Source organism: Pelodiscus sinensis, chromosome 5 (genome assembly GCF_049634645.1).
Source record: "Pelodiscus sinensis isolate JC-2024 chromosome 5, ASM4963464v1, whole genome shotgun sequence".
Classification (NCBI taxonomy): domain Eukaryota; kingdom Metazoa; phylum Chordata; order Testudines; family Trionychidae; genus Pelodiscus; species Pelodiscus sinensis.
The window spans coordinates 134349691-134369656 of NC_134715.1; the positions used below are offsets into that span (position 1 = coordinate 134349691).

The following is a 19966-nucleotide window of genomic DNA, read 5'->3' on the forward strand; positions in this document are numbered from 1 at the left end:
CTTTGCTGCACCCCACGAATGCTGCAGACAACACTGGGGGGGCGGGGAGCAGAGGCACTTTGCTGGGTCATTTCCAGGTGTCTTGGTCCCCTGTTCACACCAGAGTCCGAGCTCGGCACGTGCCCGTGGTTCTCCTGAGACAGGAACACTCTGCTCTGCAGGTTCTGGGAGCACCCTAAGCCTGACAACTGGCACCAGGGGATCGGCGGCAGAGAAGACTGTGTTGAGATCCGCACAAAGAAGCAGGCTATGTGGAATGATGCCAACTGCTCTCTGCCTGCGCGGTGGATCTGTAAGCAGGCCCGTGGGCAGGCTGGGCTGTGACATGCAGGGCCCAGCCCTCCAAAAGTACCTTGATTTCTACGCTCCCTGCTGCTGAGGCATAATGTCACCTGCTGCAAGGGTGAGGTGGGCACAGACCTGGGGGAGGAGGCAGGGGGCAGATCATTAATTAATTAGAATTGCAAAGGAGGCGGCTCTGCACCCACTGGCAGCCCCTTCTGCCAATGAGCGTAATTCGGTCTCATGTGGGTCCCTAGCAAGGGGGCGAGGACACATGGCCGGTGGGAGCTGGGAGCGCTGTATTACCCCGCCCCCCCTCGGCTGCTGCTGTCCGGTCCCTGTCGCCAGAGAGCTGCCAGCCGTCCTTTCCTTTCTCTCCCCTTCTCTGGAGCCGCACTCGCGCCTACAGGCTGAGCTCCCGCGTGCCTTTGGTGCCTCCCAGCACGTGGCAGGGCGTCTTCCAGCTCCGGGGTTCGTTCCCCTGCTTCCTGCTGCTCTTCTTTTGCCGGTGCTTTGCCGCGGTGTGATCCTGCTTCCCCCTGCTCTGCCGTGGAATAGATCTGAAAATATCAGGCCTTGCACCCCAACGGAAGCAATCCCTCCCACAAGTGGCTGTCAGAAGTCACCGATGTGGTGTCCTGACAGGGCTCTTGCTCTGTCCAGAGGTGGTAACTGGTTGGCTGCGCGTGTGTGTGCGTGTGTGCATGCTTGTGTGCGTGCGTGTGTGTGTACGTGTGTGCTCCTGTGTGTGCGTGTGTGTGTGCTCCTGTGTGTGCGTGCGTGCGTGCTCCTGTGTGTGTGTGTGTGTGTGCTCCTGTGTGTGGTGTTGATTTTGCTCAGGTACTCAACACAGCAGATTCCCAGAAGGCTTGCAAAGACCAGAAAATCAGATAAGAATTGAAGACACCAGACCAGGTCGAACCCTCCAGCTGCAGTTATTTCAAAACAGCGTTGAAATACTGTCCCACGGGGGGACTGCTTACTCCGACTCCTGCAGCCCTCATTGCACGAGGAGTAAGGGAAGTCGGAGGGCGAGGGCTCGATTTCGAAATAAGTGCCGTGTCGACGCTCTCAATTTTGAAACAAGCGCCGCAGTTGACGTAGCTCAATTTGTGTCGCTTATTTCAAGTTGAGCCCTGCAGGGTAGGCGTCCCCATAGACTCAACATGCCAGTCTGACTGTATTTGACGGTACCAGGCCTTGTCAGCTGGGGCAGCCATCGCCTGGGAAACATAGGGTCATGTCTGGACACATTCTGAACCAGTGCCAGCGAAATAGGGAATCCATCCAACCTACTGCCTTCAGAGAAAGGGAGGAGCCTAGACGAGTTAAGGAGAACGTAGGTGGATCGCTCTGTGTCTGGCAAGGACCCACTAATCAGTAGCTGGGTTGTGAAATCTTTCCTGTGTGGTTAGAATACTCACCGCTCCGCTACTGGTTATCTGCCCACTTCTGTCTGGTTCTTTGATTGCTTGTGTCTGGGTGTAATCCAATAAAGGGGGTTTTTAAGATTTTGGGGGAAGTTGTGGCACTGCCCACACGAGGGCGCTCTGCATCCATCACTGTGACGGGGCTGGTACCCAAACTGTTGTAGCTGCCTAGGAAGGGCTCAGAGGTTGGGAGGTGGCGGGCTGGTGGGGGGCTGAGGCCCAGAAGAGCAGCTCCACCGGTGCCCAGCTTCCACCACGGTCTGAATTCAGCCCTGTCTGGCTCATGAGCTGCATCTCTCTGCCCCGCGAGTGTGACCCCAACACCACCGGGCCAGGGGGACTCTGGCGTGAGGGACGCACTAGTGAAAGGACAGAAGACGCTGACCACTAGGCCTCCTGGTCAGGAGCAAGGAGGGATGCAGCAGCCAGCCACTGCCAGGAGAGGGTAGGTGGGATCCTGGTGCAGCCGTTCACACCTGAGAACAGAGCCCCCATGGGCAGAGGAGTGCGCAGAGCAACAGCCGATTGGACAGGGAGAAGGCCAAGGGGCAGGGGGGCACGTGGATGTGCCCACCAGCCTCCAGCCAGGCGCGTGCTTGGCTTCCAGGCCTGGGGAGGGAGTGACCTGCTGCCGGGCCCCCGGCTGAGACTTACTGTCCGATTCCCTGGCGGGCATGGAGGACGGGACTCTTCCCAGCCTCCTCACTCCCTCATTGGCTAACCCACCTGCCAATCAAACTGACCTGCATGCTGACCTCTCCCCATTGGTCCTCCGCTCCTGGCACCGTGCTCGTCCAAGAGGTGCCGCGGCGATAAGTCCACCCCATCACAGTGCCTCACTGCGCACTGCCTGTGCTACCCTCTGCCAACGCATGCACTCCCCAGAACCCCCTCAGTGACCCCAGGAAGAGGGGCCCTCCCCCTCTGCTCCTTCAGCTCCCCACTCAAACACCCCTCTTGCCAGATGGGGCTGGGGGCTGCAGGGCAGGGGCTCTGTGGTGGGCAGGGAGTTAAACCAGCCCCGCACTCCCAGGCCAGGCCCGAACCCCTGGGCTGGCCTCTCTCCGGCGGGTGGACGTTTCAGTGGCGCCAGGGCCACACCTGGGCTGAGGTTCGTGCTGGTGACACGTGATCAGGCAGGGACCCAGCTTGCCCCTCAGACCGAGGTCGAGCAGGCGGGGCTGCCACATGTGGCGTGAAGCCAGGGAGCTGATGCTGGGGCAGGACAAAGGACACCGCGCCCATCCCAGAGAGGTGGCTGTCTGACCCCTCCTGAGACCCCTCCAGCGCGGAGACCACAGCCTCCCTAGGCGACTGCGCCAGGGCTTGGCCATCGGTAGCGTTAGAACATTTGTGCTGCTGTCGAACCCCAGGGCAAGATCTCACAGCGCCGTTCCAACGCCCTGAGCAGGGGAGTTCCTGGAGGGACAGCCGGAAATGCGGGCGCCATGCTGCTGAGAACGGGGCGGCCCCTCCGCACGGGAGCCAGCTGGCCTGTATGGAAGGGGGCAAACACGGGGCGGTCGCTGAACTTACATAGAAGCGTCACAGCGAGGAGGGAGGAGGCCAGGGCCAGGACCAGGAGTAGCACCGCTGGGGTGATGCGTCCTGTTCTCTGTGGCCAAGGAACCGATCTCTCTGGAAGAGTTCCTGGAATGAGAAGAAGAAAGAAATCCATGAACAATTACAGCTCACAGGCCACCGACCAAGGTAACTCACCCTCCAATCTAACATCTGTTAACCTCATATTGCATAAGAACATATGAAGAGGTATATTGGGTCAGGCCTAAGGTCCAGCTAGCCCGGTATCATGTCTACCAACAGTGACCAAAGCTAGGTGCCCCAGAGGGAGTGAACAAAACAGGGAATCGTCAAGAGATACTGCCCCTGCTGCCCAGCTTCTGACAGAGTTAGGAACACCATCTCTGCCCATTCTGCTTGATGGCCATTTAGGGACCTAACCTCTATGAATTTATCTATATCTTTTTTGAACCTTGTTAAAGTCCTAGTCTTCACAACATCCTCTGGCAAGAAGTTCCACAGGTGGACTGTTTGTTGTCTGAAGAACAGCGCTGGGAAGAAAGATCCAAGAATTCGGAGCACAAGTGGTGTTCTCGTCCATACTCCCTGTTGAAGGGAAAGGACTGGGCAGGGATCGTCGAATTGAGGACGTAAATGCATGGTTGCGCAGGTGGTGTCACAGAGAGGGCTTTGGTTTCTTCGACCATGGGACTCTGTTCCGGGCACAAGGATTGTTAGGAAGAGATGGGATCCACCTAACGAAGAGAGGAAGGAGCATCTTCACGGGCAGGCTTGCAAACCTAGTGAGGAGAGCTTTAAACTAGGTTCATCAGGGGACGGTGACCAAAACCCTGAGGGGAGTGGGAAAGTCAGATACCGGGAAGAAATGCAAAGAGGAACAAGCAAGAAAGGAGGACCCGTTTCGAATGGAGAAGATAGGGCGCTCAGCTGGTTACCTGAAGTGTTTGTACACTAATGCGAGAAGCCTGGGCAACAAACAGGAAGAACTGGAGGCCCTGACCCACTCCAAGAAATATGATTTAATTGGGATAAGAGACTTGGTGGGATGACTCGCATGACTGGAGTGCTGTCATGGAAGGGTATAGACTGTTCAGGAAGAACAGGCAGGGGAGAAAAGGAGGAGGAGTTGCACTATATGTAAGAGAGCACTACGATTGCTCTGAACTCCAGTATAAAGAGGGAGAAAAACCTGTTGAGAGTCTATGGGTTAAGTTTAAAGGAGCAAACAACAGCAGGGATGTTGTGGTTGGTGTCTGCTACAGGCCACCAAATCAGGTGGATGAGGTAAATGAGGCTTTCTTCGGACAACTGAGCGAAGCTTCCAGATTGCAGGCCCTGGTTCTCGTGGGGGACTTTAATCACCCTGACATCTGTTGGGAAACCAATACGGCAGTACACAGGCAATCCAGGCAGTTTTTGGAAAATGTTGAGGATAACTTTGTGACACAGGTGCTGAAGGATCCGACCAGGGGCCGTGCGCAGCTTGACCTTCTGCTCACAGAGAGGAACCAATAGGGGAAGTGGAGGTGGGTGACAACCTGGGAAGCAGTGATCATGAGATGGTAGATTTCAGGATCCTGACCAAAGGAAGAAAAGAGAGTAGTAAAATACACACCTTGGACTTCAAAAAAGCAGATTTTGACTCCCTCAGAGATCTGATGGGCAGAATCCCCTGGGATGCTAACATGAAGGGGAAAGGAGTCCAGGACAGCTGGCAGTATTTTAAAGAAGCCTGATTGAAGGCACAGAAAGAAACCATCCCGACGCGTAGCAAGAGAAGCAAACATAGTAGGAGACCGGACTGGCTTACAGGGGAAATCCTTGGTGAACTTAAGCACAAAAAGGAAGGTTACAAAAAGTGGAAACTTGGACAAATGACCAGGGAGGAGTTTAAATGTCTAACTCGAGAGTGCCAGGGGTTATCAGGAAGGCAAAAGTGCAGATGGAATTGCTACAGGCTAACGATGTGAAGGATAACAAGAAAGGTTTCTTCAGGCATGTTAACAAGAAGAAGGTGATCAGAGAGGGTGTGCGGCCCCTAATGGATGAAGGAGGTAACCTAGTGACAGATGATGTGGGATAAGCTGAAGTACTCAATGCTTTCTTTGCATCTGTCTTCACGGACAAGGTCAGCTCCCAGACTAATGCGCTAAGTGATGCAAGATGGGATGAAGGTGGACAGCCCGTGGTGGGTAAAGAACAGGTTAGGAACTATTTAGAAAAGCTAAACGTACACAAATCCATGGGTCCGGACTTAATGCATCCGAGGGTACCGAGGGAGTTGGCAAATGTCATTGAGGAGCCTTTGGCCATTATCTTTGAAAAGTCATGGAGATCGGGAGAAATCCCGGATGATTGGAAAAAGGCAAATGTAGTGCCCATCTTCAAAAAAGGGAAAAAGGATGATCCAGGGAACTAAAGGCTGGTCAGTCTTACCTCGGTTCCTGGAAAAATCATGGAAGGAATCCTTAAGGAATCCATTTTGAGGCACTTGGACGAGAGGAAAGTGATTAGGAATAGTCAGCATGGATTCACAAAGGGCAAGTCGTGCCTGACCAATCTGATTAGCTTCTGTGATGAGGTAACTGGCTCTGTGAACGTGGGAAAGTCAGTGGATGTGATATACCTTGACTTTAGCAAGGCTTTTGATATGGTCTCCCACAATATTCTTGCCAGCAAGTTAAGGGAATGTGGATTGGATAAATGGATGGTAAGATGGGTAGAAAGATGGCTAGAAGACCGGGCCCAGTGGGTAGTGATCAACAGCTCGATGTCAGGTTGGCGGTCGGTTTCTAGGGGAGTGCCCCAAGGTTCGGGCAGCCACTGAGCCCATGGGTGTGCCGGCTGCCCAGCAGGGCTGTTGAGCCAGCAGCCAGCCACGTGCTGCGGGCCCAGGAAGGGCAGCTGGGCTCCCTGGTCACCTAGCAGTGATGTTCTTCAGTGAGCTGGCCAGCAGTTACCACAGCTGGTCTGGTCAATGACATGATTTTGTCAACAAAACCCTGTAGTTTAGACACACCCTCCGAGTTTTTGAGCAAAAACTCTGTGGTGTAGACGAAGCCTCGGTGTGTGGGTTACACATGCAGAAACACCCGAGGGGTAAAATCACAGAGAACCTGTTTTTAAAAGTCTCAGGGGAGCAGCTGTGTTAGTCTGTAACCTTACAAACAACTATTTTAAAAAACGAGTTGTCTTGTGCATCTCAGAGACTAACAACAATATACGTGGGGTTTTATGAGCTTTCATGGGCAAAACCCACTTCTTCAGATGAGACAACCTTGAGTGGAGTACAAGGGGAACGCTCAGAATAAGAAAGGAGATGAAGAATTGACAGGAGGTTTTTTCCCTCCCTCTTCTTATTCTTTATAAACCAGGGTCTGATATTTAAATTCCAAATGCCCAGTAGGTTCAAGGCATCGTTAAGGTGCCTCTCTGGGGGTAGGGAATCAAACCCTGCAGATCCCCTGAATAACCACATGGAATCAATATCGTTATAGCCAAAACACACAGCCAACCCGGCCAGAAAGTAACTCAGGTCTCTCTTGTGCACGTGAAATGCAAGGTCAGATGATTTGTTGTTTTTTGCCTCCTTTCAAACGCCTTTTAGAAGAGTTTGCTCCTTTTCTAAATTGCTGATTAGTGCTTCTGCAAAGAGTGTTCTCCTGAATCGGTTAAAGACTAGTAACTATTAGGGAAACTGAGTAAATCTTTTCATTCACTGGCAATTCTGTCCTGGAGAAATAGAAATTCAAGCCTCCTTTCTAGAAAACAGCTCTGTAAACTCATTCAAAGCTCACAGTGCCATAATTGCGCAGTTTAGAGTGAACAGAGGTCACAAGGCAAGAGTTATAATTCCTATGGCAATTCAGGGGATTGTGTGCGAAGAGGTGGAGGAGGGAGGATTTCAGAGGCTAAGAATATGATTACAAGGCAGGGGTGCAAAACTAACCTAGCTTGGAGTGACCCAACACTGTTCCTGCCTGATGGCTGCTCTCTCCTAAGGTAAAGGCTGGATTGAGATTTTGAGAGGTGAGGTCCCAGTTCAGTTGCTCACAGACAAGTGTCCACATGGCCACAAAACACCCCCACGCACTTGGCAGTTACATGCCACCTGAGCAGAGAAGCCAGGAGGCGGCCCAGGCCTCTCGTCCCTAGAGGGGAGCCCTGTCACGTTACTGGATTTTGAGGGGAGCAGCCAGATCACTGATGCACCCATGGGGGGGTGTTGGCCCCAGAAAATGGTTTTTAAATCCTGGGCTTCATTTGGAACTCCGGTTACCCTAATTACCCTACCTAGCTTGAACTACTGAGCTAGTGTAGATGTACCCATAGATTATCTGAGAGTGGGAACTTATCTCGCAGAGTAGTATCAGATCGAATGCAGGATATGGCTCACGATGTTGAAATAGTGCTGAAAGTTTCTGCAACTGATTTTGAGTTCTGTGCTCTGGCTGCTGGTGAGATACCAGACAGAACAAGTACAGCCCAGCTGGCTGTTTTCCTGCCTGGGACCACCCAGGGCTTGACACTCAAGGGGACTTGCTTTCTTACTCTCAAAGCACGACACTGTCAGAGGTGAAGACGTTCTTGGGGGGCTACATGGGCACTGCACTGGCTCCAGCTGTCCTTTGAAAAACAGAGCGGCCTTACCACTGATGGTGCCCCAGCCCTGGCTGGATCTCGTAGGGGATCGGCTGCCATAGCCAAGAAAGAAACAGGTCGCGTTGGTGTAGCCAGACACGAACCCCATCTTGTTCCCCCCCACCCCCAGAGAGCAAGAGAAAGGCAGTCAGCCTTTGATGCCCTGGGAACGCAGGTGTGCTGCCTGTCCCTGACTCTACCATAAACAGAAACCAGACAGTAAATGGGCTAGCTGACGACCCGGGGCCTCCCGTCACCCTGATGGCTAGTACCAGTAACTGACACGCCTGCACTGTCCCAGGAGAGGAATCTTCGCCCATCACATACTAGAGGTGCCCATTGTCTGCATTTTCCCAGGTGTGAATTATGCTTTGCACCCTTCGTGGGAAACTTGGTGTTCAAAGCCATTTTTCCTAATTGGCCACTTGAGACCAGGAAGAAGCCTATGTGACCAAAGGGGTATAAAGAGGGGTTTAGTAGCCCACCCCATTTGAGCTCCTATCATCTACACCTGCTGGCAGGTATTGATTGTCTCCCGAGGTCTGTGGGATGCCCAACCTCGCCCTACTTCTTCCCGAGGGATTGAGAGAAAGACGCTGGCCACGCCAAGTCTGGAACGCAGGGGTGAGAATATATACCTGCCATGTGTCTATTTTGCATGCATTTAATAAGAGCTCAGAGAACCAAAAGGGTTTCATGGTACCTGTAAGTGACTTCTTAGTGTAATTTCTGTCCTGTCCTTTGTAGTGTCTGTGTTATCTGTAACACAGCAGTAGCATTTAACAGCTAAGTTTACCCTGTAACAATAAAATAGTAACTGTTTAAGCTTTAACCTGACTCCTTCAGTTGCTGTAACAGAACCAAGTACAATTCAAAAGAACTTCAGCTGGTCATAAGGGACTCACTGCCCTGACCGTCGGCTGACAGAATTGGCGTAGTCAGCAGGATTGTGCTACTGGTTCACATACAACAACATGAAGCCTGTCATGATAGACATGGATTTTAGTGGTATAGAGAAAGGGTTTTCTCAGGAAGGTTGGGGCAACCCAAAATGGGATAGGGAAATGTTAGAAAAGGACTGGGGAAATCCTGAGGAGCTGTGGGTGCAGTTCTGTAAGTATAGAACTGCCTACAAGCTAAAGAATGGGACAAAGCCTGAGTCTGTGGTAAAGAGCCACTTTGCATTTACAAAGGAAAACAGGATCAGGCCCAGACAAGCAGGCAGGTAACAGATAGATTGAAGGCCTTGTGGTAGAACTGAGAAAAAGGTAGTAAGTACATGTACGGGAAATCTAAATCCTTAAAACAATACTTACAAGAGAAATATCTGAAACAATGCCATTTTTTGGGGGTTTTTTTTGTTTTTTTTAGAGATAAGAAAGTGTTTTAAAAGAAAAACCCACAGAGAATTTAACTGTACAGAGAATGGAGAGAATTGAGCAGTTGTGCAAATGCTAAAATGGTGGAGATAGAAAATTGTGGTTTCTTTGCAGCCATTCTGAAGGAAAAATGGGCCCTTTTTCCAAAGGAATGTCTGTAAATAATCCAGGCAAATTTGACTCAAATCCGTACATTTGATTATAGATACTTCTAAAAGAACTCTAAAGGGAGAGGGTTCTATTGGAACTTAACTACCCCCATGAATAAAAAGGGAATGTAATTATTGTACAGCTATGTAGAAATAGTGCAAGAAAGGTTCACAGAGAATGTATGTGTATCTGTGTGTAGATATATATATATATATATATAGTGTAAATAATATGAAGTTTTCAAGGTCCAGTAATCTTGTTTGTAGGTTTAAAAGAAATTGGTTTGGTTTATTTTCAGTAAGACCATTTCAGTCCAAGTTGTTTAATGAAGGTAAAGGAAAACTGTAAGCATAAAGAAAGAGTTACACTCTATGCAAAGTTTAATGTGGCTAAGTAGTGTTGTAAACAAAGATTGCACATTTTCCTGTGACATGCCATGTATATTGTAGAAAAAAAAACTGCAAACAAATTAAAATGCTGTGCAGGCTCCAGGAGCCACAACAGGTTGCTGATCATACTTAGCTATTACCTGCAAAGCTTCTTTGTGCTGCCAGCTAGGGCATTTGCACCACAAAGGAAATTACAAACTACCTGAGATCAGAAAGTTCTAATTGTAGCCCTCCAGAAAGAAAAAAAAGGAGGTATTGGTATTGCTATTTTAGTCCCAGTAGGAGGTTGGGTATACTAGAAAATGTTTAAATGTAAGCAGTCTTTTAAGAGGCTCCCAGAGACAAGACTGAGAATTTGGCATTTGTAAAAGATGTTACCCCTTTTGAACAAAATCTTGCAAAGATTCGGGCATAGCCCATGGTCTGATCAAGTGTTAACGGCTTGTCCATACAATTTCAGACCTAGAAGACAAATTGGCTAACTACTTGTGGATATGTAAACCCTCAACTCCAATGAAGAGGGAAACAGCTGCAACTTGTCTTCTGTGGAAAACCTGTAATAAGGTGTTCTTCAAATTGACTGAATATAAGAATGCAAATATAAAACTGCAAAAATGTAAAAGCCTCTGCTGCAGAGGTGGAGAGGTAGAAATGCATGTCCCTCAGTACCCAGATAAGCTAGATTCCCTTAAGGATGGGTGCTGAGTGTTAAAGCAACTCTCAGATTTATTTATTTTTTCTTCCCTCAGGAATATGTTTAAGAAAAGGACCAGGAGGTATGAGGTTTAGTGAACAAGCTCACCCTCCTTACCAAATTAATAGTAGACAAACATGTGTCATTGGAAAAAGTCATTTAGCAGGAATTAGGATGGACCATAAGAAGGAAAAAGCATGTAAAAAGGGGAAGGCAAAAGGTTTGGAGCCCTATGGGCATAGTTGAAGGAATAAGGAAAGTAAAGCAAACATTGGAAAGTTACTAGGAATGAGAAACATTTTCTTTAAAAGGACAAAGCAAGTGATTTGAGGGAATGTGAAGCTAAAAGGTGGACTCCGTGGGAGTGTGGAAGGAATTAAGTGATGGTTGTAATATGTGAAGGGAAATCTTGTTTTAAAATGACACCTTGTTTCTTTGCAGCCTCTTCCTTAAGCACTGTGCAAACCATCTAGGCAAAGAAACAATCAAATGTAAACATTTTGTCTATGGACCCCTTTGTTAAATCTGCAAAGGAAAATTAGGGATTCTACTGAAACTTAATTGGTTAACTGCATAAAAGAATGAGCTCTATATATTGTAACTCTATTTTGTGGGTTTCAAATTAACTAGTTGTATTTTGTTTTGGATAATGTCCTCTTGCTTAAAATTGCAACCACACAAGGCACAAATCGGTTAGTGCTTCTGTTGGGCATTCAACTTTTAAGGTTAAATTTAACTTTCTAGAAACCAAATTATTAGTTTAAAAATTCAAGCTTTGAAACTTAACTGTCTCTTTTCAAGTCTGAGTTGATAATACTTTTGGCTTGCTTTTAAATTCAACATTATATGCGAATACAGGCTGCCTGGCTATGTCAAAGGAAGGTGGACAGGGAAGGCTGCTGCTGTCTCAGCAGACACATCTGCTGCACCCCTGACCACAAACATAGAAGGAACAGCTCAGCTTGCAGAGCTGGCAGCAATCAAATTAGCTTGAGAGGCAGGTACCAGTACCATGTACACTAACTCCTATGCTATATGGGCTGGAGCCACCCAGTGAATAACTAACTGGAAAATAAAAGGAAAGCCTATTTGGAGATTGAAATATTGGAAATGGATATACCAGCATGCAACCCAACATGCCTTAAGCATAAGTCATGTGTCAGCTCACCAAAGGAACAACACCCTGGCTGCACAGCTAAATAACCTAGCAGATGCAGCAGCACCCTTTTTTTTTTTTTTTTTTTTTTGCTGCCCAGGTGGATTGGGAACGCCTATACATTTGGCTACAAAAAACCTTGGAATACACAGAAAGCGATGAGCTGGTGCGGCAGGCACATGCCAGGGGGTGGCCTATCACCCACAAACAAGCCAAAGATCTGGTACAAGCTTGCACCCTATGTGCTAAACTCAAGGAAACATATAACAAAAGGGCAACGGTTTGCCAGGCTAAGAGATGAAGAAATACTATGGGCAACCTGGCAAGTAAATTATATTGGTCCACCACCCACCAGTAAGCAAGGGTGAAAGTATGTTTTAATTGGAGTAGAAATTGTTTCAAAAATTGGTTTTGCCTACCCAACCCGATGGACAACAGTGTTGTCCACGATCATAGGACTAAACTACTTAATAGCCCTTGTCCCAATACCCCAGTTTGGGGACACAAACCCACGTACTGCACTCCTACAAGGGAAAAGGAGTCTGGACCACTGCAGATGCTGGGCTAACACCAGTAACCATTACTGAGGCTTGGATTGTATCCAAGACCGGCAAACCTTATGTTTTATTACAGGAAACTAAGGCAATAGCCCTAAACGGTGCTCAAGTGGGATGAATCCCTCCCAACGCTGGTGTGGATCTGGAAAACCACCATGAACTTTTTGTACATATATACCGCTTGCTGTTGTAGCACTTGCAACCACTGTTGTTAGTTACAAACTATTAAAATAAGACATGGTACTCCAACTCGCCATGGTCTTCTTCCTCATCCCAACTGCTACTGCTGTACCAGAACACCTTACATAACTCCTCCACTGGACTGAGAATTGAGTTTGTCCCTCTCAGCCCAAATGACTGGTAAAACAAGAGTGACATCTTCCGATGGGGACCGGTATGGTTCGCAATCCTCTAAATAACTCTGGGGGGAGATCAAGTGGGAAGGCAAGGGAAGTGGCAACAAACGGTATGGGATAAAACATGCTGTAACTAAGAATGTAAAGCCCCATGGCTAGATTGGCTAGCCCAACACCTAGGACTTCCGTTAACTCCATTCCTTCACTCTATTGTAAATACTATATTAACCATTTTACTTGTTGTAATTGCTTACTACATGCTTCTATGTATTGTTAGGCATTTGTGGACACGGCTACCTCCTCTGCACAAATCCGGTATATGGCATTGGAAAGCGATCCTAATCAATCCCTTGATCCAAAATTATCTGATCAGACTCTGCCGATACGGCAATTTTAGCTTCCTCCAAGGAGGGCAAAAGGTGCTGGCATCACTGCCATCTTGCGTTCTGGGACATAGTGAGGCGTGTCAAGGGGGTGGAATGTAGCCAGACACGAACCTCATCTTGGTTTCCTCCCCCCCCCAGAGAGCAAGAGAAAGGCAGTCAGCCTTTGATGCCCTAGAAACGCAGGTGTGCTGCCTGTGCCTGACTCTACCATAAACAAAAACCAGACAGTAAATGGGCTAGCTGACGACCCGGGGCCTCCCGTTGCCCTGATGGCTTGTACCAGTAATTAACATGCCTGCACTATCCCAGGAGAGGAATCTTCGCCCATCACATACCAGAGGTGCCCATTGTCTGCATTTTCCCAGGTGTAAATTATGCTTTGCACCCTTCGTGGGAAACTTGGCATTCAAAGCCACTTTTCCTAATTGGCCACTTAAGACCAGGAAGAAGACTGCGTGACCCAAGGGGTATAAAGAGGGGTTTAGTAGCCCACCCCATTTGAGCTCCAATCATCTACGCCTGCTGGCAGGTATTGATTGTCTCCTGAGGTCTGTGGGACGCCCAACCTCGCCCTACTTCTTCCCGGGGGATTAAAAGAAAGACGCTGGCCACGCCAAGTCTGGAAAGCAGGGGTAAAAATATATACCTGCTAGTGTCTATTTTGCATGCATTTAATAAGAGCTCAAAAAACCAAAAGGGTTTCATGGTACCTGTATGTGACTTATTAGTGTAATTTCTGTCCTGTCCTTTGTAGTGGCTGTGTTATCTGTAACACAGCAGTAGCATTTAACAACTAAGTTTACCCTGTAACAATAAAATAGTAACTGTTTAAGCTTTATCCTGACTCCTTCAGTTGCTGTAACAAAACCAAGCACAATTTAAAAGAACTTCAGCTGGTCATAAGGGACTCACTGCCCTGACCGTCGGCTGACAGGCTCCCGTTGGCATCTCCCAGGAGTGAACAGCTGAAATACAAGTAGAGAGTGTGGAAGTATCCCAGGGACAGTTGACTGTCATCTGCTGGGGCCAGAACTTGGGAGAGTGTGTTGTGGGCAGGATCCCCACTGACCCCACAGCACACTGATCTGCTACTGTAGGGCCCTGGGCTGGGCCGCAGTGGAACGGTGGGTCTGCGTCCTCCCTGCCCTCCCACCGGTGGGTGGCTGTCTCTCCCATCACGATTGTGGGCCAACCACCGTATAGGATGGCTCTCTGCCTGTGCTAAGACCTGTTGGTTTGTTTTCTGCCCCGCCCTGAACCCAGACCTGGGGCCCTATTCACAGATGGTGCTGTCGACCTGAGGCTGATGCCCAGCACAACTAGTTCCTCAAGGGAAACTGAGCTGGGGTGTATTTAGGCAAAGTGGCCGCCCACTGATGCCGAGGAAGAGGAGCCCTCCCCAAGCCCTGGTGGGCTACAGCACCACTTAGATCTGAGTGTGTCCGAAAGATCATCCCTGTCCCTGCCAACTTCTGTGGGCGGGGCCTGCCTCTTGCTCACAGCTTCACTCTGCTTTAAGTTAGCAAAGCCATGGCCATTGTTGTCTGGGCCTCAGGCCTCACACCTGGCCGGGGATCACTGGGTTTGTGTTTCAGGCTTCATCTTACTGCAGCATGAGCCGCCTCTCTGAGCGGGTGACTCACACTGGGAGAGGGACACTGTCTGGGGTAAAGTGCTGGTCTCTAACAGAAGCTGTTATGTCCTTCCTGACAGGAAAGGCTCATTGGCCCCAGACAGACAATTGTGGGATGTGAAAGAGGACAAAAGACATTGAATGACACCTCACCCGGCCCACATTGTACAAGATTTGCTACAAATATAGAACAGTGGTGACGAGACAGACGGGAGACGGAGGGGCTGTCTGTGACTCCGCGCTGAGGCTGTTCGGGTGCTGGAGGAGTCTGCACGAGCTTGGAGGTTGGTGAAATCTATTCCAGTACTCACAGCCAGTTTGGGGGAGGTTGCCTGGTTACCTAACAGTCTGGCCAGGGATAGGCACCAGACTCCTGGCAACTCGCTGGGCAGTCCCACCACACAGAATGATGCCATGTCCGGCCCAAACCTCACTGATGCAATGGGCTATGGAATGTACTAAACAAACTCATCTATTAAATTGCCCATCGGTTACTCACTGTTGTGTTGTTTACCTAACATAGAGCGGTCTTTCATTTATTATCACAATGTGGACTGACTAGGAGAGGCCCCAAATCAGGGATCCGTGACACCCGGCACACCCAGTGAGCATGACAAACAGAGGAATAGGCTGGGACGCAAGGGCCAAGTAATGCAGAAAGGGTTCCATGGTGAGTGAGGCAGAATTGCACCACTTGATCTTTTCTGACAGCCCCATGTCACCAGAAAGACTAAAAGTCAAGACGGAGAGAGAGAGAGACTGGACCCATCTATGTGAGTGCAGCACAGAACACCCGAGAAAGCCACACGCTGTTTATAACACTTCGCACATAGAATAGGACATGAGATTGACAGATAACCTCTCTGGTGTGAGATACGTTTGCCACGAATGACCGCACATTAGCTTTTGTTACTGATGCAAATGTTATGTTTGAAACCGAGACAGTGCAGCTTTGGAAATGTGGCTTTTTCGAATACTGGTAGTCAACATTCGTTGGTCAAAAATTTTTTTTTTTCAAAAAAAACCCCAAACTTTTCTGTCAATAGCCAATTCAGTTTGGGTTTTCATTGAAAAAAATCTAAACTCAAAAGGAAACAAAACATATTCAGTTTCCATAAACCAAAAATGTTGTGTGTTTACTTTTTAGTGTTTTGTCATAAAAAAAATTGAGGAAAAATGTACAGAGGCATTTCTCTTCAGCAAATGTATAATGGGGAAAAAAAGCATTTTCCAACTCACTTTACTCCAGATTCATGTGATGTTTGCAGGATGGCCAGCTAACTTCTGGTTGCAGAATCTGTATTCCTGCTGGGGGAGTCACAGTCCCAAAGAATTGGGCTGATTTTTCAGATTCCCAAGTGCAGTTTGCAGCAGTGGGAGTTGCAAAAGGAATCCGCTTTTTAAAAAAGCCTGCTGTGCCAATCTTTTAGGACAGGGCTACTCAACTTTGGAAGCCCCGGGGGCCACAATGACATTCAAAGCACATGCTGAGGGCAGCAACTTAAGTGTGGTTGCAGCATAGACATGCAAATATATATGCAAATAGCTTCTTTCACAATGACAGCATGAATACAAAGGTTAAGGTAAGACTACACAACACACAGGCCCCATTTAAGTCAGTTCTGCTGATATTAATAAAATGCAATATTTACCCAATTTCCACCCATATGAAGGCACTTATACTGAGCAATGACAGTCCAGGAATTGAACTACTAAATCACATCTCAATAGAAGACCATTATAATGACTACATTTTTGCTAGCCCCACGTTAACCCAACCGCATTGCAGGCCGCAAACAGACAAGCTGCAGGCTGCATGTGACCCGTAGGCCGCATGTCGAGTAGCCCTGTTTTAGGATGTAAAATCCAAAGGCTTATTAATAAAAGAAAGAAAGAAAAGATTGAGAGCATAATTGTTAAAGACACCAAATGACACACACAAGTTGCAAGGTTCTTGGTGCAGGCTTGTAGCAGAGATGGGACAATCTGCTGTCTTAATTCAAGTCTCTGGAACACATTCACTGTTAGGATGGGTCTTCAGTCCTTTCAGGCTTCAGTGCACAGCAAAGATGCTCATGAAGTGATGAGTCAGATTGTAGACAAAGGGAGGAAACTTCAGGGCCCTTTTTATACCCTGGCCCATGTGGAGGGAATCCCATTGTTCTCGTGCTGTAAAAGTATGTCCCTCGATGGAGTCTGGTACATGAGCAAGTCACCTGTCCATGCAGGACTCGGTCCTGTTTAGGCAGACACCATTACTCCTGTGCTGGTTTGAATGTTCACAGAACAGCTCACCAGCTGTGGATTGGTACCACCCAAGGTGCATTGTCAGTCAAGTGCTGCTACTCACTTGATTACCAGTCTTCTTCCAAGAGCTTGATTCACACATGCTCAGGCCCCAAACTACATCAAGTTTAAGATCCCCTGTGGGCTCACCAAAATTGTGTATTATTTTAACAGAAAGGACTCTGAAAATGGAAGTAATAAGGTTTTACATTTGCAGACCTACATGTATATAGGTGAGGATGTAACTAAGACTAGCAATTTTTTTGCATTTATAGAACCTTCAGAATCTTACTTATTTTGTGTAATAAGTAAAAATCCAGCCCTACTCACAATGGGCTGGCCAAGCCTCCTCTTGGTGTCTCCCAGAGGCAAACATTTGAAAGAACAAGAACAAAGTCAAAACTCATCACTTCACATACAAAATGATACAGGCATATGAGGAACATAACCAGAATCAGTGAATCAAGAGCTTTCTATAGACACCTCACTTGGCTCACTGTGTACAGGGTTTGGGACAAACATAGAACAGTGGTTGCAACAATGATTTGTATGGTCATCTCACAATCCAATAATGTGACACCTTCCCATTTTTACCTCTAGCTGTTTTTACTGCACAGCCCCACACAGTAGCTGAGATACTGTCAAGGATTTCAGGGCCAAATGAAGGAATAGCGTGTATTGCTAGATTTATGGATGTACTAGATGAATTCAGACTAGAAATAGAGCACCACCTGTAAAAGGAAGGTAAGTCACCATTGGATCAACTTACCTGGAGAGGTGGTGGATTCTCTAGCATTAGGAGTCTTTAATCAAGAGTGGATGACTCCTAACACACCTGCTGTATCTGAACAGGGTGTCTGGGGCTGGATGGAGGAACCACAGGGGAGGGTCTCTGGTCTGTGCTGGTCAGGAAGTCAGACCGGATGACCCGAACAAGCATTTTCGGCCTTAAAAATTGGTGGACCCTGGGCAGAAAACAACAGGTAGCTCATTAGATATGAGCTAGCGATGTGATGTGGTATCACCATTGGATGGGCGAGAGTTGGCTAACTTGCCCTTCTTCAGTGCCACAAGAAAAACCCCAATCCCCATGGAAAGTTACCTGGAGACCCAGAACTCAGAGCCTTTGGATTTTCAGCAAGGATTCCGGAAAGGATTGGTCCTGCTTTGGGCAGGGGGCTGGACTTGATGACCTCCGGAGGTCTCTTCCACCCTAGGACTCTATGATTCCAGAAGCTCAGCCTCGCCACGCTCCAGTCCCAAAAGAAATTAATTTAATTAACATCTTTATAAGACCTCATGATAAATAAACATCATAAATAATAACTTTGCGTTTACATCACAACATAGTTATTCAATAATCCACTAATTGTCTAGGAAGGAGCCCTGAAGAAAGGGATCTAGGGGTTATAGTGGACCACAACCTAAATAGGAGTCAACAGTGTGATGCTGTTGCAAAAAAAGCAAACATAACTGTGGGAGGCATGAACGGGAGTGCTGTGAGCAAGACACAAGAAGTCATTCTTCTGCTCTACTCTGCGCTGAATAGGTCGCAATTAGAGTGTTGTGTCCAGCTCTCACATTTCAAAAAAGATGTGGAGAAGTTGGAGAAGGGCCAGAGAAGAGCAACCAAAATGATGAAAGTTCTAGAAACCATGAGCTATGAGGGAAGACTGGAGGAACTGGGCTTGTTTAGTTTGGAAAAGAGAAGACTGAGAAGGGATACAATAGAAGTTTTCAGGAATCTAAAAGGGTGTCACAAGGAGGAGAGGGGGAAATTGTTCTCCTTGGCCTCTGAGGATAGGACAAGAAGCAACGGGCTTAAAGTGCAGCAAGGAATGTTTAGGTTGGACATCAGGAAAAACTTCCTAACTGTCAGGGTGGTGAAACACTGGAGTAAATTGCCCAGGGTGGTTGTGGACTCTCCATCACTGGAGATATTTAAGAGCAGGTTGGATAGAATATGGGGTCTCAGGCCATTTGCCTAGCAGGCAGCCTGGCTTCTCTCTTTTTCAATTCATTCAGAGGATGTACGGAAGCCCAGCCTTACACGCTGTGGTCTGAGGCTTTTTGCCCTGCCAATTAAAGAACTCGCTGTCCGTTGCTGTCTCTGGGCAGCTTCAAATGTGTTAACCAGCCGCTGCGAAACACCTGCTTAACAGAAAGCATTTATCAAGCTCAGCTCACGGGCATGGACGGAGAATGGAGGACGAAGCTATTTATATGAATGTGGATACTGGAAAAGAACAACTCCGGCTTCCTGGTAAGGAGCTCTCACACAGAATCCTTCAGGCCACCTGCCTTGTTCTCTGGACTCCCACCACTTGGCACTGGCTGACCTGGGAGAACAGACCCACAGCTCAGCCCTGCTCTTGGTCAGCTTTAGACCCGGGGCAGCAGCAGCAGCATGTGCAGTGGGCAAGAGAGGTTTGGTTTGGGCCTTGATCTCCCCTGGCTCCCCGCAGGGCTTGCAAACTGGGCTCCCATCTCACACAGAAGCCAGCTTGTTACCCAAACCAAGCCAACGTGTGAGGGGACTTCGCCAGGGCTTAGGAGGAACCTTGGGGTCAGTTCTCAGTTCCTCTGCACTGGTTCTGCCCTTCAAGATTTGCATGCTGTGATGGATAGGAAGAGTGCTGGCCGCATTCAGTGACCAAAGGGTTAAACTGAGGTAGCTACAGGGTGTTGGCAGGAGCCAGAAGGGCCAGTGGGAGAGTGTTAAAATCTGAATTGTTAGATACGCCTGCCTGCTGTTTTCTTTGTGGGAGTTTTAAGCTAGGAGCTGGGGAAACAAGATGAATTGAACCAGGCAGAACTATCATGCCTACAAAGCATAGTGGGCATGGAAATGGACTGGACCTTGAAGTACAGATTGTAAGTAAATAAAAAATGTCTATTTAGTCACAATCAGGTTATTTTCTTTGTTTTCTTTGTTTTGTTATTTGGTTAAACTTCCCTGTGCTCAGTGGCAGCCCGTCAATAAAGGCGTCCTAGGCAGTCGCCTTTGTACCAAGATAAACTGCCATTGACGGCTTTGCAGGCAGGGGCGCCGATTGCACACCAATCGCGCATTACGCCTAGGGCA

The 19966-nt window shown here is 48.1% G+C and overlaps 1 protein-coding gene across 3 annotated transcripts in view; it reads left to right on the forward strand.

Moving 5' to 3' along the window:
* The window catches only part of LOC106731420 (C-type lectin domain family 4 member K-like), a 42487-nt gene that overhangs the window by 12670 nt on the left and 9851 nt on the right, over positions 1–19966 (forward strand). Inside the window, exons 1-2 of one of the 3 annotated variants that reach the window (XM_075931100.1) lie at positions 329–14879; positions 18907–19144. In XM_075931100.1, coding sequence (XP_075787215.1) covers positions 19084–19144 — 61 coding nt within the window. In that variant the 5' untranslated portion in view covers positions 329–14879; positions 18907–19083. Of the gene's footprint in view, positions 1–328; positions 14880–17060; positions 19145–19966 lie in introns of those variants that run through there. The other 2 variants (XM_075931102.1, XM_075931101.1) reach the window with 2 other exon arrangements.